Source organism: Solea solea, chromosome 7 (genome assembly GCF_958295425.1).
Source record: "Solea solea chromosome 7, fSolSol10.1, whole genome shotgun sequence".
NCBI classification, from domain to species: domain Eukaryota; kingdom Metazoa; phylum Chordata; class Actinopteri; order Pleuronectiformes; family Soleidae; genus Solea; species Solea solea.
The window spans coordinates 8,026,271-8,050,430 of record NC_081140.1 but is presented as its reverse complement, the minus strand read 5'-3'; the positions used below and the strand labels follow the sequence as shown (position 1 = coordinate 8,050,430).

General features: G+C 41.0%; 1 protein-coding gene across 1 annotated transcript; it reads right to left on the bottom strand.

Annotated features, from left to right (window-relative positions):
* Positions 1 to 8,704: 8,704 nt before the first annotated feature.
* Positions 8,705 to 20,491, bottom strand: gap43 (growth associated protein 43). The gene is made up of 3 exons (XM_058634811.1): positions 20,175 to 20,491; positions 12,886 to 13,510; positions 8,705 to 10,026 (listed from the first exon to the last, which is right to left on the bottom strand). The coding sequence occupies exons 1-3, from the start codon at positions 20,202 to 20,204 to the stop codon at positions 9,944 to 9,946; spliced, it is 738 nt and encodes a 245-aa protein (XP_058490794.1). The 5' UTR covers positions 20,205 to 20,491; the 3' UTR covers positions 8,705 to 9,943.
* Positions 20,492 to 24,160: the final 3,669 nt, after the last annotated feature.

Here is a 24,160-nt window from a genome sequence, read left to right as displayed (position 1 = left end):
ATACTATGACTTTTTTGACAGATTTTGGACGACATACTATACTATGACTTTTTTGACCAATTTCTGACTCCATACTATACTATGACTTTTTCAGGTGATTTTGGACGACATACTATACTATGACTTTTTTAACTGATTTTGGAAGACATACTAAACTATGACTTTTTTGACCGATTTTGGACGACATACTATACTATGACTTCTTTGACCAATTTTGGATAACATACTATACTATGACTTTTTTGACCGATTATGGACAACATACTATACTATGACTTTTTTGACCAATTTTGCATAACATACTATAGTATGAGGGCCACACGGTGGTGTAGTGGTTAGCACTCTCGCCTTGCAGCGAGAAGACCCGGGTTCGAGCCCCGGTTGGAACAAGGGCCTTTCTGCATGGAGTTTGCATGTTCTCCCCGTGTGTGCGTGGGTTCTCTCCGGGTTCTCCGGCTTCCTCCCACAGTCCAAAAACATGCAATGTGGGGATAGGTAAATTGAACACTCTAAATTGACCATAGGAGTGAGTGTGAGAGTGAATGGTTGTTTGTCTCTATCTGTGTGTGGCCCTGCGATGGACTGGCGAACTGTCCAGGGTGTACCCCGCCTATCGCCCGATGTAGCTGAGATTGGCACAGCACCCCCCGCGACCCTCTGGCAGAGGATAAAGCGGTAGATGATGACTGACTGACTGACTATAGTATGACCTTTTCCGGTGATTTTGGACGACATACTATACTGTGACTTTTTTGACTGATTTTGGACGACATACTATACTATCACTTTTTTGACCGATTTTGGACGACATAATATACTATGACTTTTTTGACCGATTTTGGACGACATACTATACTATGACTTTTTTGACCGATTTTGGACGACATACTATACTATGACTTTTTTGACCAATTTTGGATAACATACTATAGTATGACCTTTTCCGTTGAATTTGGACGACATACTATACTGTGACTTTTTTGACTGATTTTGGACGACATACTATACTATCACTTTTTTGACCGATTTTGGACGACATAATATACTAGGACTTTTTTGACCGATTTTGGACGGCATACTATATTATGACTTTTTTGACAGATTTTGGATAACATACTATATACTATGACTTTTTTGACCAATTTTTGACGACATACTATACTATGACTTGTTTGACAGATTTTGGATAACATACTATACTATGACTTCTTTGACCAATTTCTGACCACATACTATACTATGACTTTTTCAGGTGATTTTGGACGACATACTATACTATGACTTTTTTGACCGATTATGGACAACATACTATACTATGACTTTTTTGACCAATTTTGGATAACATACTATACTATCACTTTTTTGACCGATTATGGACAACATACTATACTATGACTTTTTTGACCAATTTTGGATAACATACTATAGTATGACCTTTTCCGGTGATTTTGGACGACATACTATACTGTGACTTTTTTGACTGATTTTGGACGACATACTATACTATCACTTTTTTGACCGATTTTGGACGACATAATATACTATGACTTTTTTGACCGATTTTGGACGACATACTATACTATGTCTTTTTTGACAGATTTTGGATAACATACTATATCATGACTTTTTTGACAGATTTTGGATAACATACTATATACTATGACTTTTTTGACCAATTTTTGACGACATACTATACTATGACTTGTTTGACAGATTTTGGATAACATACTATACTATGACTTCTTTGACCAATTTTTGACCACATACAATATTATGACCTTTTCAGGTGATTTTGGATGACATACTATACTGTGACTGTTTTGACCGATTTTGGATGACATACTATACTATGACTTTTTTGACCGATTTTGGACGACATACTATACTATGACTTTTTTGACCGATTTTGGACGACATACTATACTATGTCTTTTTTGACAGATTTTGGATAACATACTATATTATGACTTTTTTGACAGATTTTGGATAACATACTATATACTATGACTTCTTTGACCAATTTTTGACGACATACTATACTATGACTTGTTTGACAGATTTTGGATAACATACTATACTATGACTTCTTTGACCAATTTTTGACCACATACTATATTATGACCTTTTCAGGTGATTTTGGATGACATACTATACTGTGACTGTTTTGACCGATTTTGGATGACATACTATACTATGACTTTTTTGACCGATTTTGGATAAAGTACTTTACTATGACTTTTTTGACCAATTTTTGACCACATACTATATTATGAACTTTTCAGGTGATTTTGGATGACATACTATACTGTGACTTTTTTGACCGATTTTGGATGACATACTATACTATGACTTTTTTGACGACATACTATACTATGACTTTTTTGACAGATTTTGGACGACATACTATACTGTGACTTTTTTGACCTATTTTGGACGACATAATATACTATGACTTTTTTGACAGATTTTGGATAACATACTATACTATGACTTTTTTGACCAATTTTTGGCCACATACTATACTATGACTTTTTTGACAAATTTTTGGCCACATACTATACTATGACTTTTTTGACAGATTTTGGATAACATACTATACTATGACTTCTTTGACCAATTTTAGACCACATACTATATCATGACCTTTTCAGGTGATTTTGGACGACATACTATACTATGACTTTTTTGACCGATTTTGGATGACATACTATCCTATGACTTTTTTGACGACATACTATACTATGACTTTTTTGACCGGTTTTGGACGACATACTATACTATGACTTTTTTGACCTATTTTGGACGACATACTATACTATGACTTCTTTGACAACATACTATACTATGACTTTTTTGACAGATTTTGGATGACATACTATACTATCACTTTTTTGACCTATTTTGGACGACATACTATACTATGACTTTTTTGACAACATACTATACTATGACTTTTTTGACAGATTTTGGATGACATACTATACTATCACTTTTTTGACCAATTTCTGACCACATACTATACTATGACTTTATGGACCAATTTCTGACCACATACTATACTATGACTTTTTCAGGTGATTTTGAAAGACATACTGTACTATGACTGTTTTTTTCTTTTTTTGCTTTTTAATGCCTTTAATCGATAGTTTAGTGCAGAGAGAGAGGAAATGGGGAGGTAGAGAGGGGGAACGACATGCAGGAAAGGACTGTCCAGTGTGGAATTCGAACCGGGGTCGCCTGCAGTGAGGACTGTAACTTCAACATGGGACGGCAGCTCTACCAAGTGAGCTAACGCAAACCCATACCATGACTTTTTTAACTGATTTTGGACGACATACTATACTATGACTTTTTTGACTGATTTTGGACGACATAATATACTATGACTTTTTTGACTGATTTTGGACGACATACTATACTATGACTTTTTTGACCACATACTATACTATGACTTTTTCAGGTGATTTTGGATGACATACTATACTATGACTTGTTTAACTGATTTTGGAAGACATACAAAACTATGACGTTTTTGGACGACATACTATACTATGACTTTTTTGACCGATTTTGGACGACATACTATACTATGACTTTTTTGACCGATTATGGACAACATAGTATACTATGACTTTTTGGACCAATTTTGGATAACATACTATAGTATGACCTTTTCAGGTGATTTTGGACGACATACTATACTGTGACTTTTTTGACTGATTTTGGACGACATACTGTACTATCACTTTTTTGACTGATTTTGGACGACATAATATACTGTGACTTTTTTGACCGATTTTGGAAGACATACTATACGATGACTTTTTTGACAGATTTTGGATAACGTACCATACTATGACTTTTTTGACCAATTTTTGACCACATACTATATGATGACCTTTTCAGGTGATTTTGGATGACATACTATACTGTGACTTTTTTGACCGATTTTGGATGACATACTATACTATGACTTTTTTGACGACATACTATACTATGACCTTTTTTGACAGATTTTGGACGACATACTATACTATGACTTTTTTGACGACATACTATACTATGACCTTTTTTGACAGATTTTGGACGACATACTATACTATGACTTTTTTGACCTATTTTGGACGACATAATATACTATGACTTTTTTGACTGATTTTGGACGACATACTATACTATGACTTTTTTGACTGATTTTGGACGACATACTATACTATGACTTTTTTGACAGATTTTGGATAACATACTATACTATGACTTTTTTGACAGATTTTGGATAACGTACTATACTATGACTTTTTTGACAAATTTTTGACTACATACTGAATTATGACATTTTCAGGTGATTTTGGATGACATACTATACTATCACTTTTTTGACAGATTTTGGATAACATACTATACTATGACTTTTTTGACAGATTTTGGATAACATACTTTACTATGACTTTTTTGACCAATTTTTGACGACATACTATACTATGACTTTTTTGACAGATTTTGGATGACATACTATACTGTGACTTTTTTGACGACATACTATACTATGACTTTTTTGACCTATTTTGGACGACATACTATACTATGACTTTTTTGAGGACATACTATACTATGACTTTTTTGACAGATTTTGGACGACATACTATACTATGGCTTTTTTGATGACATACTATACTATGACTTTTTCGACCGATTTTGGATAACATACTATGACTTTTTTGACAGATTTTGGACGACATACTATACTATGACTTTTTTGACTGATTTTGGACGACATACTTTACTATGACTTTTTTGACAGATTTTGGATAACATACTATACTATGACTTTTTTCACAGATTTTTGACGACATACTATACTATGACTTTTTTGACCAATTTCTGACCACATACTATACTATGACTTTTTCAGGTGATTTTGGAAGACATACTGTACTATGACTGTTTTTTTTTTTTTTTGCTTTTTAATGCCTTTAATCGATAGTTTAGTGCAGAGAGAGAGGAAATGGGGAGGCAGAGAGGGGGAATGACATGCAGGAAAGGACTGTCCGATGCGGGATTCGAACCGGGGTCGCCTGCAGTGAGGACTGTAACCTCAACATGGGACGGCAGCTCTACCAAGTGAGCTAAAGCAAACCCATACCATGACCTTTTTAACTGATTTTGGACGACATACTATACTATGACTTTTTTGACCAATTTTGGACGACATACTATACTATGACTTTTTTGACCACATACTATACTATCACTTTTTCAGGTGATTTTGGACGACATACTATACTGTGACTTTTTTGACAGATTTTGGATAACATACTATACTATGACTTTTTTGACCAATTTTTGACCACATACTATATTATGACCTTTTCAGGTGATTTTGGACGACATACTATACTGTGACTGTTTTGACCGATTTTGGATGACATACTATACTATGACTTTTTTGACAGATTTTGGATAACGTACCATACTATGACTTTTTTGACCAATTTTTGACCACATACTATATGATGACCTTTTCAGGTGATTTTGGATGACATACTATACTGTGACTTTTTTGACCGATTTTGGATGACATACTATACTATGACTTTTTTGACGACATACTATACTATGACCTTTTTTGCCAGATTTTGGACGACATACTATACTATGACTTTTTTGACCTATTTTGGACGACATAATATACTATGACTTTTTTGACTGATTTTGGACGACATACTATACTATGACTTTTTTGACTGATTTTGGACGACATACTATACTATGACTTTTTTGACAGATTTTGGATAACATACTATACTATGACCTTTTTTGCCAGATTTTGGACGACATACTATACTATGACTTTTTTGACCTATTTTGGACGACATAATATACTATGACTTTTTTGACTGATTTTGGACGACATACTATACTATGACTTTTTTGACTGATTTTGGACGACATACTATACTATGACTTTTTTGACAGATTTTGGATAACATACTATACTATGACTTTTTTGACAGATTTTGGATAACGTACTATACTATGACTTTTTTGACAAATTTTTGACTACATACTGTATTATGACCTTTTCAGGTGATTTTGGATGACATACTATACTATCACTTTTTTGACAGATTTTGGATAACATACTTTACTATGACTTTTTTGACCAATTTTTGACGACATACTATACTATGACTTTTTTGACAGATTTTGGATGACATACTATACTGTGACTTTTTTGACGACATACTATACTATGACTTTTTCAGGTGATTTTGGAAGACATACTGTTCTATGACTGTTTTTTTTTTTTTTTTGCTTTTTAATGCCTTTAATCGATAGTTTAGTGCAGAGAGAGAGGAAATGGGGAGGCAGAGAGGGGGAATGACATGCAGGAAAGGACTGTCCGATGCGGGATTCGAACCGGGGTCGCCTGCAGTGAGGACTGTAACCTCAACATGGGACGGCAGCTCTACCAAGTGAGCTAAAGCAAACCCATACCATGACCTTTTTAACTGATTTTGGACGACATACTATACTATGACTTTTTTGACCAATTTTGGACGACATACTATACTATGACTTTTTTGACCACATACTATACTATCACTTTTTCAGGTGATTTTGGACGACATACTATACTGTGACTTTTTTGGACGACATACTATACTACGACTTTTTTGACCAATTTCTGACCACATACTATACTATGACTGTTTTGACCAATTTTTGACCACATACTATACTATGACCTTTTCAGGTGATTTTGGACGACATACTGTACTATGACTGTTTTTTTTTTTTTTTTTGCTTTTTAATGCCTTTAATCGATAGTTTAGTGCAGAGAGAGAGGAAATGGGGAGGCAGAGGGGGGGAATGACATGCAGGCAAGGACTGTCCGATGCGGGATTCGAACCGGGGTCGCCTGCAGTGAGGACTGTAACCTCAACATGGGACGGCAGCTCTACCAAGTGAGCTAACGCAAACCCATACCATGACTTTTTTAGCTGATTTTGGACAACATACTATACTATGACTTTTTTGACCAATTTTTGACCACATACTATACTATGACTTTTTCAGGTGATTTTGGACGACATACTATACAATGACTTTTTTGACCAATTTTTGACCACATACTATACAATTACTTTTTCAGGTGATTTTGGACGACATACTATACTATGACCTTTTTGACAGATTTTGGACGACATACTATACTATGACCTTTTTGACCCATTTTGTACGACATACTATACTATGACTTTTTTGAGTGATTTTGGACGACATACTATACTATGACTTTTTTGACTGATTTTGGATGACATACTATACTATGACTTTCTTGACTGATTTTGGACGTCATACTATACGATGACTTTTTTGAGTGATTTTGGACAACATACTATACTGTGACTTTTTTGACCCTTTTTGACCACATACTATGACTTTTGGAGTGACTTTGGGCGACATACTATACTGGATGATTTTTGATAACATACTATACTATTATTTTTTTGGGTGATTTTGGACGACACACTATACTATGACTTTTTGTGGTGATTTTTGGGAGAGAAGTAACATCCTCGCCGTGTGCAAATGATGTTGGCAAAAGTATGGTAGAAAAAAAAAAATAAAGCCACAAAGGCCCATCCCAGATTTCTACCAAAATGTTCTAATGAGAAATCAGTGTATATCAGTGTATTATTATTATTATTATTATTATAACATTGACTTCTATTTGAAAACAATAAATTAAACCAATCATAAAATACATCATGTGCTTTTCAATGTGTCTTTTAAGTGATTTCTCTTGCTAATGAAGCGACTCCAACGAGTCAGAAGTCCTTAAGTTATATCTTTTTTGAATTCTTAGGCTCCAGAAACCATTTGCTTATTCGTGCTTCTCTAGTGTCTTCATGTAATTTGGTAAGAATAGTAAGACAGTAAAATAGAGAGGAATATGTCTGTTTGAACTTTGAGAACGGGGATCATACCCTAAACTCTGGATACCATCAAATATATACCTAAACTTACCGCACAGTCTATTATTGTCTTGAATTTCACACCCGCAATTGTGTTTTTATTGATTTTGGGGTTCCAGTATTTTAGGCCAAGAAATGCTTCCACCTTCCCCTGTCAAATTACACATATTTATATTCACGTTTTGTTTGTTTGTTTGTTTGTTTACAGTATCCTCTAAAGTGACATAGACACTCCATCCAGTGCAGTCTGTTCAAGTAGTCTGCAGAGGTGAGAAAGGGATATCCTCTCTCCTTTTTTCATTTGTTACTTTTAATGTTCAGGTGCCAGTTTGTCTTAAAAAAAGAGTGGTTATTCATTTCTGTTTGTAAAGAATTCCTCCCCTCACCTGTAAGTGAGACCCTGTCAGACCAGCTGAAAAACATTTGCTGTCAAACCGTCTGCATAGCACGTCTCACAATCTGGTTGTGACAGATTATGAAATGGATTTCTGTTTACAGACAGTTTACTGTTTACAGACTTCATGTTAAGAAAAATGTCCCCTCACTCCAGCTTTATAATGTCAACTCTACAGATGTATTAGATTTATAAGCATGTTTTCCAAATGTGAACTATTAATTTGAATAGCACTCATAGGAAAATTGAAACAATGTTGTCATCATTGATCAAAGTGTAATGAGTCATTTCCAACAGTTCTTTTAAATAAACGCCACAGTTTATGGTGGTAATTGGCACATTTGCTTTATTTTGAAAACAGACATTGAAACCATTTTTATTTTTTTCATATGTTTTCTCACAAGTTTGAACTCCTTGATAAGGTTGAAACTGGACATTGCACTCACTGGAACATAGGAAAAGTATTTTTTTTTTGTGTTTGCTCGTTTGTTAAGATTTTACTTTTTTTAACCTTTTTTTTCTTGTAACATCAGTGCAAGAGTATTTTTCCAATTCATATAAACTGTCATAACAACACCAAAGACATCAAAAAGAAGCCGCCACACCTCTTAAGTTTTTGTGACTGCGAAAAAGTTTCCTCTCAGAGGGAGAGTTCCCATCATGCATCTGGTTCGATGGTTCATGCTACTGTTCTCACAGTTGGCTGGCGGAACACAAATTGTCATGTAAGAGCCAGTTACATCAATACTATAGCAGATTTCTATAGTTTATTGTATGATCATGTCATTCAAATGGCAACAGGTCCTTTATTATAAATGTGAGTATGTAAAAGGGGTGTAAACCAAGCTTGAATGACTCAAGCAGAACAGAGAGAGAGTGACATTCTTGTCCTATGTGTGGTTTTTTTTGGATTCAGGACAAAGTCGTCCAAGTGGAGATGTCACACATTTAACTATACATTCTATTTTCCATCCAGTGTGTGTCACGTACTTTATCTACTTTTGCTGTGTTCTCAGTACACTTGTGCCGTGTCGAAAACTAGGGCTGCAATTTTTTAAACCATGTTTGTGCACGTTGCTGCGAAAACGGATTATATCTAAATGTGACTAATAAAGTGCATTGCAATGCAAATCAAATGTGGCGCATCGTCAATGCATTTTAAATGTGTGAACCTCCAGTTGGGAAGCGGTCGTTCCACAGATATTTCATTTACATTAAATAGTGAAGATGAAGCAAATCAAATCCTCGTCCCCGTCATCATCATCATCATCATCATCATCATCATCTTCATCATCAGAATAACAATCATATTTCCATAATCATCAACTACAACATCATCATCGTCATCATCATCATCACCACTTCCTCAAAGTATTAGCTTGAGCCAAAAAACATCACGCTGGAAACTCCCCCCAACATGAGAAAATCATTGCCACACAAAAAATGACAAACAAATAGAAACGGAGTGCCCTCTCATTGGGAAGGCAAAGAGCAACCTTTTTAGATTTTTGTTTTTGTTATGTTATTCTTCATTCTTAATTCTGCTTTCTTTGCATTCGACTTTGCCTTAGTCATTCTTGGACTCGGTGGCCTCCGCCGCTGCGTCTGCCGCCGGGGCGGCCTCCTCCGCCTTAGACTCCTCTGCAGCATCTGTGAGTGGTTGAGAAGAAGGAGGAGAGATGACGGATAAAAGGCGGGGTTTGAGAGAAAAAAAATGAAATTCGAACACGAAACGACTCCATGACGCTCACGCGGCGTTAAAGCTGAGGGCCGTGTCATTCAGAAGACGCGGCGAAACGTCTGAAATTGGCAGTGTAAATAATACAGGAAGAGAGTGCTCCTAATGGAGCCGAGAAACACTTTAACTGACATCGAGATGTTAACAGCGGCATCTCCGCCTGTCACATCCACATATTCTGAATTGTAATGCTATGATGCTGAATAACAATCATATTCACGTGTCATTCTGGTCTTTAAAAATCCTATACAACGTGTTAATTTGCTGTTCACTTATTAGATGTTGCTGTAGTCTCCAAGTTAAAAAGTTCACTTTATATATATATATATAAATCGTGGATAAGACGTAATCACGCGATCAGTCATCAGTCATCCGTTTTATTGTGTCTGACCAAAATCTATTATTCAAGTACCCTGAGAGCGGTGATGTCAAACCTCGGTGATCTCATACTCTTTTAATAGACATGGAGCAGCCATGAAAGAATGACATCATTGCACTAGAGATTGGAGTGATGGAGCATGTGTGTGTAAGAGAGAAAGAGAGGGTGGGAGGGCGGGTGAGAGAGGGAGGGAGGCAGAGAAAGAAAGAAAGAAGTGGGGCCATCATGTCGGTGTTATTGCTTGTGTTAAGTGTGTGTGTGCGTGCGCGAGCCTGAGTTTGTGTGTAATCATGTGTGACTCGAGACAGCATGAGTCATAGCAGGTAAGAGGTAATTAGCTTGTTAGCCGTTGTGACAGACTCGTGAACGTCCGTCTCAGCAGTCGCTGACCTGTGAGATGCAAATATGATTTCGCCCAGTGTACAACGCTGCGCCTGTCGTTCCTGCTTTCTGACACAAAGTGCCGTCCCCGTTTACTTTACCACAGAGACATTACTGACTCTGAATAAATGCTGGCGCGTTATCAAATAAGACATGGAGATGTGTCTCTTACCCATTATGCACACAGCAGGATTTGGATTATACAAACAAAATTGATTTGATTGAAATTTTGATTGAACGTTGTGCAGTGAGAGGATGAATTATGTTTCCCAAATGGGACATAATTCACCGCACGAGGAAAGGGTTTTTTTGAAGGAATGGTTTCTGTTTGCGTGACTTGTCCTTGAAAAATTGACATACACTTTGAAAAAATACAATGATGAACTTGGGGGTGTGATCCCAAATGTATACTTGCATTTCTTCCATTTAATTAAAATCTGACTCAGTAAACGTCAACTAAAAAATAGGTGGGGAATATGCAGTGCTTTTATATAATTCATTACGCTGTCAGATATACAGCCAGCAACTTGGTTGGATGTAACTAAGTTGGGCCAGTAAAGCCGAATATCCTTAATGGAGAATCTGGATCAAAGGCAGACTACATCGTAAATTATTCAGACGGATCAGAGTACCTGGCGTCCTTGCATGTAACACAGTCTGTGTGCTGACAAATCCTGGCCGAGTGACTTTGTTATAAATATTCATTTGCTGTCTCTGTTAGTAAAGCAGATGATGGCCAGCAGTGGGTTTGTTAATGTGCGGTTCTTTGTCAAGTGCTGTTTTGTTTGCGACAGGCTTCTCTGGTGCGGCTTGTGACCGGTGAGGATCATTAATCATTCATTTAAATCAGAGCACCTGTTATCACGGCTTTGTTCCATGCAGGCCAGCTATCCCGTGGAGGTGGTAACTATGACAACAGGGGAAGAGAGTGCTGTCTAGGTGACCTAGTTTCCATGTAGTTCTGTGTCCATGTATGTGTGTGTGGAATAAACACTGACCTTGCCAGGACCAGTGGTCCCCATGGAGACCAAAACCAGGTACTAATGAGGACTGGAACTGGCTAATTGGGCTAATATTTTAATTGTGGTTATGGTGAAGGTTCCAGTTAGGTATGAACTGGTATTGGTTAAGGTTAGGGATAATACATTGTTTAGTCTGTTCAGCTGAGCAAACCTGTGTGTGTGTGTGTGTGTGTGTGCGTGTTCTCCACCTCATGCAGACTGAGCATGCTCCATTACCTACTTGTCTGACCCAGTCGGAGAGTCCTTGGACCAGATATATGGGTTAATGTCAAGTGCATGTTGTGGAAGTTTATTTTGTCAGCATTGCCATATTGTTTCATGACCTTCGCTCTTTTTTATGGGAGTGTACGTTCTGCCGTAATTGGACATTTTGTGATGGACTGCCGTGAAATCTGTCAGGTCGCTGTCAATGCTTTGACTGTGACGCGCGCACCAAAGGTTTGGGGCGGTCATCAATCCACCGCTGTGGGTGTTGTCTTTCCAGTAAATGATTGAAGCACCGTGTTGGTGCCAGGACTCAAATCTTACGAGCCCTTCAGAGAAGCACAGGAAGTCGTGCCAATTCCCTGAGCTGGACGCGCTTGAGCTCCAACGCTTCCATCCTCAGTCTCCGCACCTCATCCATATACAGTTCCCCATCTTGCACAGACCGAGATGCAACTGTCTGTCTAATCAAATATTGAGCCGTACCTCTGCATCAACCTGTGAATGGTGGAGCGCTGCCAAAGAGCGTTAAATCCCACACACCCAACAAGCAGTTATTTCCTGTGATGCCTGCCAAGCAGGCTACAGCATAACTCACGTATTGATGTTTATAAAATTTTTACACGGAGTAAATTGCTTCTTGATTGGTGAGAGTGTCCAGAATATTTTTTATATTTGGATAAAATGCTACTTCAAACTCGGGACACCAGTTTCCTGGTTCTATCGTCTTCTGAATTTCCAATTTATCCTATTTTATTGATAAAGTGTAGGAACATCCTGCATACCTTGTTTATCATTTGTTTGGTTAGGCTCCTCCTTCTCGGCTGTCGAGCTGACAGCAGCAGGCACGTCGGCTTGTCTGGCCTCCTCCTTTTTCTCTTCACTCTTCTCCTCCTCCTTCTTCTCCTCAGCTGTGGCTGTCGTGGGACTCTTGGCTGCCACCGCCGGGGCCTCCACTTCTTTGGGCTTCTCCTCAGCTTTCTCCTCAGCCTTTGGCTCCTCTTTCTGGGGCTCGGGAGACGCCGTGGCGGCCGCAGGAGAAGCAGCAGCTGGCGCAGCCGCTACAGGAGACGCAGCGGCGGCAGCTGCTGGAGAATTCGCTGGCTTCTCCGCCACTGGGCTTTTGGTTTGGCTCGTCTCCTCCTCCTTCTTGGCCTCTTCTCCTGCAGCTTCCTCCTCGATTGCAGGTGTCTCGTCTCCGTTTACCTTCTCTCCTCCCTCTGTCGCCTCCTCTGCAGCCGCAGGACTGTCTTCGTCCTTGTCTTCCTCTCCACCTTTCATCTTTTTCCGAGTTATGTGTCCACGGAAGCTGGCCTGTATTTTGGTGGCAGCCTTGTGGGCCTTGTCCTCAGGTTTGTTAGTGGTGCCATCCTGTTCGATCTTTTGGTCCACATCCTCATTTTTCTCCACCTGGCAGACAAGAGAGAATACAGCTGTTAAAAAAACCATAATCTCATGTGAAGATCCATTGGAAACCAGCACAAGGAACTCTAGTACTGATATTTATTTTTAGAATAATTTTTTCTTGCAGTGGGCAGCACTGATCTGCGCCCAGGGAGCAATGGGTAATCCTTTAAACTTGACCGTGGGCTGTCACATAAAAACATACAACTACTCATGGCATGTACCGCTTGGGGATGATAATCCCACATATTCAAGTAATCAAACTTTGGTTTTTTTGAGTGTACAATTCCACGAAAGATGCACGAGTGAAAGGTCAGAAGATGGAAAGTGACAAAAGAATGTGCTATGAGAGGTAGTTGTTAGTTAATTTATGAGTTGTGGTTTCACTGGAGAACCATAGACTGGAAAAACTGGGTTAGGGTTTCAGGATTTTTTTTTTTTTTTGGAATTAAGTAGAAGTGTAGGACTGGAAAAGGAGCAAGATTAGGAGGAAAAGGGGCAACACATGTAATATTGAAAGGGGTTCCGTGATATTACCTTGAGTTACTGCCTCCATAGTTGTCCATCAAATAGTGGGCTGTGCTATGAGTCATAAAAATCTAATGAAAAGAAATCAAATCAAATAAAGGAATGAATGATGAGCACTGGAAGTGGCAAACAAAATGAATCAGTATACATTCAAAATGAATTGGCAAACAAATTAAGGTAACAAAAAAATCAAATCAAATAAATATATTTATCTAGCCAAGGTTCAACTAATCCAAAGATTGAAATGTGCATCTTAAATGAATGTGAATAAGCAACACGGGGCAAACACAAACTGTCAGAGCATGCAAGCCAAATGATAAATATGTGAAAACTGCTCAATCTAAATGGTCTTTCTGTGTGTCACAGCTTGGTCTGGAACCAGTTACCTCTGACAATAGAATAAAGGTACAATATTTTGTCATGTCATGTGCTGGAAAAGGGGGATTTAGTGCAGTGGTGAATCACAGGAATTTGTGTTGGCGTTGATTCCCTGAACATAATGAATTGGATACCCTTTGGATTTATGGCACAACAAACAACATGACTCCGGGCAGTTATTGTGGTTTATTTAATTCAGACATGAGGTGGATATTGTGCTCTTGATAAGGCTGCGGAAACAGATTCTGTGAATAAACTTAAAAAGTTGCGCATCCGTGTTTGCTGCATTCTCTGCTGAGACTATCCACAAAACTGCGAGCAGAAAAAAAAACCCCATAGATGTTCAAAAACGGAGGCTCTTTCTCCAAAATAATGAGTGCATCTCTGTCCTTGAGGTGAAGTAGCATTCTAAAGCTCCATCTCTGGCTGCTAGGGAACCAGCTGCCTAGAATCTCCTCAGCATTCACTGCCATACCCCTCCCAACCATCAAAGGTTACCTTGACAACCAGAGTGCTAACTCATCACGTCTACTGGTTGGTGCTATGAAAGAATATATGTCACCCTGATTGGCAGTTCATCGGACCCCTCGGGGGGGAGCAGGCCAATAGAAACTCATAAATCAGTGGGAGCAATCAGCATGGATAAGGAGGAGCGTGTGATGTAGCAGAAGGACTGATGGGGTTATAGGTGTGTATGTTAGTGTCACTGTGCAGTGGCATCTTGTTAAAGGTCAGTGAATCTAAGTGGAAAAGACACTGGCTGCTGCAACCTGCTGCAGCCACGTGTCCCTTCCCTGATTCCCGTATTAAACACGAGGCCTGACTTGGACAGTTGCCGAGAAATTAAATTGGTGAGACATGATTTAAGAGCCAGAGGCCCTAAACCAACACGTCCTCCTCAGGGTCAGTGTGTCACTGCAATATTGGAGCAGCGAGGCCACGGTAAAGCCACCACCTCCTCCACCTTTATTCGCAGCAGACTCTTGGGCTCGGGGTATAAATCCAATACATCATCTTCCTGAAGCAATTTTAGTGCAATGCAATATTAAAACCTATACAAAAAAAAAATACTATAAAATCACAGGTTGTGAAAGGAGTGGAATATTGTTGCTCCTCGCCTTAAAAAAAAACATACAGTTTTTAAATAGTCCCAATAAAGTCAAAGAGGTGCAGTGCTATGAGAGCAGATCGGCGGCATGGAGGCAGACAGACTGGCACACCCTCTGCAGGTCTCTGGTGACTTTTCTTTTATTATTTCTGATCTCATAGGTGCTTACAATTGCTAAAATCTTTGACCCGAGCACTTAACACTTAATACAATTACTGCAAACTGTGAGTCAGACGGGTTGGTAGAAAGAGAGGGATGGATGAGGGTGTTTGGAATGGCCAGGGTATGACATCATTATTGGAACAAAAGGGGATGTCATTTACTTTAGCAATCTGTGTGTGTGTGTGTGTGTGTGTGTGTGTGTGTGTGTGTGTGTGTGTGTGTGTGTGTGTGTGAGTGCAAATGTAATAAAATACCAGCAGACTGCCAAGTGATCTCATAACAGTGTAAGGAGAAGGGGAAGGAAGATTACCGTCATGGTTGGACCACAACTGTAGCATCATCATTTGAATTATTGACATTTGTCTGTGCGTCACTTCTTCAAAAAGGTGCTGCTCTGTCATTATCTGACTCCTGTCATATGTTACCATGTATTGAAAGATTGATGACACACCGCTGTAATATATGCATATATACACTCGCCAGTGGTGCAATGCATAAAAGTCTGTTTTTAAATCTCGTTTAAAAGGAAAACTTTGCACCAAATGTTTTCAATATGGGCTCCGTGAGGACTGTGACTGTTAATTGAACCCCGGTCACATACTCTCCTGCAGGCGCTCGTCTACTTAGTTACTCGTCTGTGCGGCACACATTTTCATTCATAAATACAGCGGCGCCTCCCAAGGGTACAGCCCACGACAAGACGTGCTCCCTTCACACCAAGACTCTGTGGCTTCCTTGATTAATTTGTGATGAGACAACATATTTGCATTATCAGGGTAATCAAATTACTTCTTGCAATTAGCCCGCAGTGCTTCCTCTATGAACACGGCCTTTCTGGTTGCCATAGATACACCCCATTAACCAGAGAAATGTGTGCTTATTAGCAACCAAACCGTGGAATTTGTGCAATATAATGGGCCTCTTCTCACACGACTGTGAGACATTTCATGCAATTCTCAATATAGCAACATAGGAGAGTCACTGTCATCTCTGACAGGGCACTGGGGGCATGAGCAACAGCTGTCTTCATGATGGGAATGGAACAGTTAGTAACGTTATTTACAGTGCCAATCACCAAAGGACAAAATTGTGTCCTGTAAAAGTAATAAATCGCTGTGCTAAAATGTTTAAGCACATTATTTGACGGCTTTACCTATCGGCAGTGGTCTGTGCTCTCTCTCTCTCTCTCTCTCACTCCCTCCCTGTCTCTGTCCTTGGGTGGGCATGGCTGTCGTGAGAACCACACCCTAGAGTCAATGGTTTTTACCGACAGATCCATAACTGCACATACACACACACACACACACACACACACACACATACCATCCCCCAATGTTGACACACAGCAACAATCCACCACCTTCGCACTGCCTCATTGCCAGTGCCATTAGGGACATGTTTCGGGCGTGGGGGGGGGAGAGACGTGGTGCTGGTCGAATGACCACAGAACCACAGCTCACTCTAATGCACACATTAAGCAGGCATCATAATCACGTCTTTCTTTTAAAAAACGTGATTAATCCACTTATCCGTTCAAAAAAGGACACTCCCTTTTCACGTCCCTGCTCCTTCCAGCTTTGGATCAAATGCTGCTGAGAGGAATATTATTTGCACTGGTAACAGTAGAGTTACACAGGCCCCCTTTTATCATAAACAGGCACGGGGGGGGCTGAAGTCTCTTTAAAGATAATGTAAGTCATAAATTACAGTGTTCATTTAAATGCAATGGGGAAAAACCACCCTGTTCTGTGTCTTTCTGCCACAGTTTGCAGATACGCAGAGGGGTAATTTTATCAGCTCGGCCGGTGTCACACACACACACACACACGCTTCACCTGAACACGCCGGCGTGATGCCAGTGTCTGTCTGCTTTCTGCACGAATCATTCAGACAGCTGCTGTCTATGTTCTGAATATCTCCTTTCTCTTTCTGTCATTTTTTCACTCTTCTCACTGAGCAAACTGCTCCCCACTCTTCTCTCCTGCTCCTCACACACACACACACACACACACACAGCAGAGCACCACACCCTTTTAGCCAGCTATCTCCTGCAGATGAGGAGAGGAGGGCTCAGGTGGTGACTGCCACAGCCCCCGCTCCCTCTCTCATTCTCTCTCTCTCGCTCTTGTTCCTTTTGACAGGGAATTGATGAGCAATGTTAAAGGTTTTTTTTTTTTTTTTACGACAGCCTGGGAAAAGATGCACCACAGCACCTAATAAGCAGCCATATGCCAGCGTCATTACGTCCTCCGGAGCAGCCTCTTAATTCGATTACGCCGGCTCTCTGTCTGAACAAAGGCTCTGCAATTGCCGCTGATCGCATAGGGGGCCAGGGGATGAGGACGAAGAAAGGTGCTGAGCAGAGAAGGCAAGTGGAAGTGCAGAGGAGCTGGAGGAGAGAGGCAGGGGTTTGGATGAGGTGCTTTGGGAGAGGGGGAGGGGGAGGAAGCAGGAGATGTGGGCTGTGGCTAATTCTTTGGCTCCGAGGGAGAGGGCACTGAGGGCACGAGGAGCCACGGTACAAGAGGAGATCCTTTTCTCTAAGCTTGAAGTCTGCGTCTTAATTAAGGAGTTTGTCTTTGGGGAAATGAGGTGGAGAGGCACTTTTTGAAAGAGCAGACATGGGTGGGATTTGATAAGTGTTGGGGTTGAGTTTTTTTCCACTAAATTTAAATAAATCCAGAGCTAGAGGCTGGGGGCAATAGTGGGGAAGAGTTAAATGTGAAGTGCCGCCGTTTGTTTTACTCCGATTGAGCACTTAACACCACAATGGCAGCACCCACAGCAACGTTGCCATGTTTTAAAGCAGACTCCCCCCCCCGTTCTTTGCTCATCCGTCCATGAAGACATGAAGACGACTGAGTCTGTCTGGATTAATTCATGCCCAGGCTCATGAAAAGCAAGAGCGAGTGGATGTTTTTTCCCTGTGATACTCGAAGCAGCGACAGTGTTAATGCGACTGTGGGAAAAAGCCGGTGCCTCACCCACATGGTCTGCAGAGTGCAGCATGCCGGCTTCTATTCCTTCATCATCTCCCCCCCCCTCCCATTCTTCCTCACATTTGCACCTGCTCAATTCCTCCACCCGTCGTCCCTCTCTCTGTCACCATTTCCATTTGTTTCCATTTGTAATATCCCATCTACTTTTACTCTGTCGTTGCATTTTTTCTTGCTTTGCAGCATGCATGCCTCCCTCTACCTTCCCCCGATCTCCCTCCCTGTGGGTTTTTTCCACCTCTCTTTCCATGCCCACCAGGTTCCCCTTCGTCTCTCTACCTCACTCCATCCATCCCCATGTGCACCAACCACCCTCCACCCTGCCACTCGATCTCTCCTGTCAATCTCTCTTGCATCTTCCTCTCCCCGCATGTCTTTCAACCCCGGCAACACTTGCTTTCTTTTCTCCCTCTGCTTCTCCCTCCCTGCCACAGCTGATATGACTCATGCAGGATGACATTTAAGGAGTCCTATCAGAATCCAGTGTTTGCTATAAATCAGATTAAATCAGAATTATTTCTTGAGATACTACCAAGAACTGGTTCCCTGATCACAAACAAAACCACTATGATAGCTGCTGGACTACAAGAGAGCAAGGGAGGAGAGTGCCACCTCCTCCTCCACTGTCCAGACCCACCCGCACCCATGCAACACCTTCTTTTTTTATTTATTTTTTTACTGCCACTGAGAATAGGCTCTGGGTTATTATAAGCTAGCCAACACCACCCTTTCGCACCCTTTAAATGAGTGCATACTTCACCATACCCTCCATTGACAGGATCCACTTATTAAGCTGGAGGACTATTATAATCCATTTAGACTCATTTATTCCCATTATATTCCCTCGAGGCCGTTGACATGATGGTGCTGCTCACTCAATCCGTACCCCACCCTTTTTTTCCTCATCACTGTGGAAATTTACTTTCCTGTGTCATCAATTTCTGCTCAAGACATCAGAAGTAAAAAGAAATAAAGAAATAAAGAAACACCACATACATTTAGAGCATCATTTACAAGCACATATTTTGTCTAAGTTACAATAATGGAACAATGTGTCGACTTCAGAGGAGCCGCTGAATAAATGCGGGAGTATTCCAGCTTTTAAGAGCACATACGATACAGAATCGATCAGGTATCTTTTCATTAATCTGTCACTTTTTGCGAGTGTTTGATCAATACGAGGGAATGCCCATCCGCCCATAAATGAAGTCACAGTCTTGCTCCTCTCTTGCAAGTACAGTGTGAGATGTGAGAGGCATTGTGGCAACATCCATTCATGCAGGATAATCACATTAACTAGGCGTGTCTGGGCTCAGTGTGATACACTTCTGCTCAGACGAACCAGGCCCCGAGTCAAAGGAAAATACATTTTCCTCTAATGAAGACAAAACAACAGTCATAAAGTTCACATTTCAGATGCAGCATTTTATCATAAGGAAGAAGAAGAAGAAGATAAAAAAAGCCAGAATGACTGAAGAAGCAAATGAGAGCAGTTTACCGGTTTGGTTCTTCTTATGCAGCACAGCATAGTTGTAGTTGTAGTATCCTCCCTTTTTCTTCTCTGCCTCTTTCTTCCCTTTTACTCCCTTTCACTTCTTCTCTCTCACCCTCTCTCTCTCTCTCTCTCTCTCTCTCTCTCTTGCTTTCGTGCTCACACACTCTCTCTCTCTCTCTCTCTCTCACACCCTCTCTCTCTGGCTGTATCAACAGCTAAGCTGCTCGGCGCATTTACTCATCCCAGTTTGCACACACACGCTCTACACTTGGTCTGCCTGGACTCACCTCCTTCTCTCTGTCTCTCTCTCTCTTTCCCTCTCTCTCTCTCTCCTACTGGCTGCCTGACAATGACTAAAAGCCCACCCTTTAAACCCCTCCCTAGCCCTCACTCCCTCTCCTCCCATCTTCGCTTCACACTATTCCCCCCACCCTCGCCCAATTCTCACTCATAGTTATGAACCCCACCACCTCTTTTAGATCAGCACTCCTCTCTTCTACATCTTCTCCCCCCCCCCCCCCCCCCCTCCTCCTCCTCCTCTCTTTCAGCATGGCTTCATCAAAAGCTGCGGCCCCACCCTAAAAAGACTCTCCCTGAATAACTGACTATATAAGTCAAATATTTGGCCTTTTTTATTTAATTGTCCATCTTTTTTTAAAACGTTGTTCATCTCCACAGCACCAATGCCTCTCTTCATATCCACTCCCCTTTGACGTGCACGAGGTGCTGTCTCAGACTGCATGTTCTACTATGGATCTCAGATCAGTGAGTGGCGTGTGTGTGTGCGTGTGTGTGTGCACAGTTTTGTGCGTCTGCAAATTTGACATGGCCGATGCCGACAGCGTGTTTTCTGGCACAGCCGGGAGCAGCTCTTGCCAGGAGAGAGACGTGTGAAAGAGAGCAGTGATCAACGCCAGGCACATGCACCATGCATGCACACGCACACACACACACACACAATGTGCACTGAGGACACGTCACCCGCACCACCAACTCGCCCACCCCCCATACCAGCGCTCTCTCTGTTCTCATGGAAACACCAACAGATAGACAAGAAGAGAGAGGGAGAGAGAGAGATGGAGAGAGAGAGGGGGATGAAGTTGGGAGGAGGAAGCAGGAGGACTGGGTGTGGCAGACAGGCAAGAGAGGGAAACTGCATCTATCTTTCTCTCTTCCTCCCCCCTTTTTTTTCCCCCTGACTCTGTGCCCACATTTGCGCACAGGTTTGGTTTAATGGGGCAGGTACAACTCGTGTATTATCCCCACACGTGCATTTATAACCATTACTATATAGTGAGAGAGGCAGATGCACGCTCATGCAAACACCCACACACTGTATTTGTCTTTCCTATCACAGACACACACACACACACACACACACACACACACACACACACACATACACACAGTGTGGTGTCAGAAGAGCCTGCACCCCCGCTCTGACACTGGTGAGTGCCTGCAGTTGCTACAGACAAAATGAGGCTGGAGAAAGGGATGATGGGTACCAGTATACACAGGAATGGAGGGCAGGTTGGATGGTGGGAAGAGGAGTATAAAAGAGAAAAAAAAAGACTCCTGGGGGGTTGTGATCTGCTATTCTTCCCTTTCACAGGATTATGCCACATCCAGTTCACCGAGGTGAAATTGTTAACCTCCCGTGCTGAGCCACAGCTTTCCCGGTGGTCAGAGCAACCACACAGGAAAATCTAGCACCATTACTCGGCTGTACTACATCATCACTATGTGTCATCTCGGTGTACGGGCTTGCAGTATGACACAGTCTCTGTCATTATGTTCTGCTGAGTGCGCATGATCTTTCCCAGCACTCCCTCGCTTCAATTCTATACAGTTACGCACAATCATACTCATCAGATGCCAGTTTACTGCTCCCCACGGGCCACTCTACTGGAATAACTCGCAGATAAGTGCTTTACACAAGGGAACAGACTTTTTTTCTGAGCACATTCCCACAAGTTGCTCCTAGATCCAACCTCCCGAACATCTGCGCGAAAAGAATAAAAAGTGAATAAATGTGTGGAAAAGTTCAAACGCTGCACCGCGTGCTGCATCCTTCACGAGTCACGGGAAGACGGAATCATGAATCGACAAGCCAGTTAATCAGCGTTCACATCTGTACAAGTCAAATATTTAATGACTAAAGCTTCTTATACATGAATATTTAATCTTTTACTATCATCAGACACATTAGTCCATCATACTAAACATGTCATTTTGAAATCTGGAGAACTACGATGTGTATTTAATGCCACTTTTATGTTGTTATTGATTAAAGGATTTAAAAAATAATAATAATAATAATGAATATGATTGATAGCTGTAGCACTAGACGTCCACCAAACTCTACACCAATTATTAAAAACACCAAAGCCCCAAGTAGAGACTCAAACAAAGTTGATGAATCAATAATTTAGAGAACCTAGAGAAAGCCAAAAACATGATGAAACACTCTTTTACATCCATCCGTGTTTAACTTGGTAATCTCTGCTATTTACTTGTGTTTTCGATGCAAACATAATCCGTCAGCAGACGTCATTTGCTACAAATTGGTGAAAATGATTCACGGCGCCAATTAAAATTCGCTCAATGCAATAAAGTATTTATGTGCCCCGATTTACGCGTGAGGAGCACGTGGACTTGGTCGAGCAGTGAATCAAAGACACTAAAGATACAGTTATTGCTGCGATAGTTTCCCAGTGGTTACAATCAAAAGCTCAAGTAAAAACAAGACATGACCTGAGCTTCTGCAGCGAGTGACTGAGATGCCCCTGTCAGAAAGACCACATCCTCTGCTGCAGCTTTTTCACACACACAAAGAGACAGACTATAAGGATTAGGGAAAAACTTCTCTTACTTTTAAGCCAAGGAAGTGACATCAGACTTGCCCTTTCAGAGTTTTCTAGGTCCATATTCTGTCTATTCACAGCTTTTGTGCTTTACTAACACAGATGTTACGGTTCTGCCTTCCTTCACGTCAGTCGAGGCCTAAACACATTCACATTGTGTACGGCATGGAGATTGGTGTGTGGAACTGATCAGCGTCGTGTGAACTTGTTTGACGATGTTTTGAATGTAATTTATCCATCCATCCATCCATCTTCTACAGCTTTATCCTCCACATGAGGGTCGTGGGGTAAACCCTGGACAGTTCATCGCAGGGCCACACATAAAGACAAACAGACAAACAACCATTCACTCTCACTCTCACATCTATGGTCAATTTAGAGTGTCCAATTTACTTAATCCCCATATTGCATGTTTTTGGACGGTAGGAGGAAACAGGAGAACCCGGAGAAAACCCACGCACACACGGGGAGAACATGCAAACTCCATGCAGAAAGGCCCTTGTTCCAACCTGGGCTTGAACCCGGGTGCTAACCACTACACCAACCGTGTGGCCCAAATTTAATTTATATTCATTTATATTAGAGACAGAGAGAGACTGTGTGTATGTGTGTGTGTGCACATGCATTTATTAACTCTTTAGGACCTTTTCTGGCACAAACATTGATCCTGTACAAACCTTACCTCAACCTTATAGATAAGGTTAGGGATAATGCTTTGGTTTGGCTGTCCAAATAAATGGAAGTTCATGATAGCTGCACAAACCAGTTAGAGTGTGTGAGTGTGTGTGTGTGTGTGTGTGTGTGTTGGCTGCTCTTTGAAAACAATACATCTACAGTTGCAGCAGGTCGGCCAGCAATTGACTCACTGACCCAGCCTAAAGTCGCTGCCTCCCTTATCTTGATGTCTTAGTATGCTAATCCATGTCCAGTTATCTGATTCTGCTGTTAAGCAGCTGAATATGCTGCCGTACAGACCGCAGGATCAATACTGTCACTCAGTTCTGCCAATATTATGGAGGAAAACAATCGAGGCACAGTACGGCATGCTCTGGCATCACTTCACTGTGGGCCGCCACTACGCCGGCCGTGATTACAATGTGGTTTATTATTATTAAGATTTGAGTC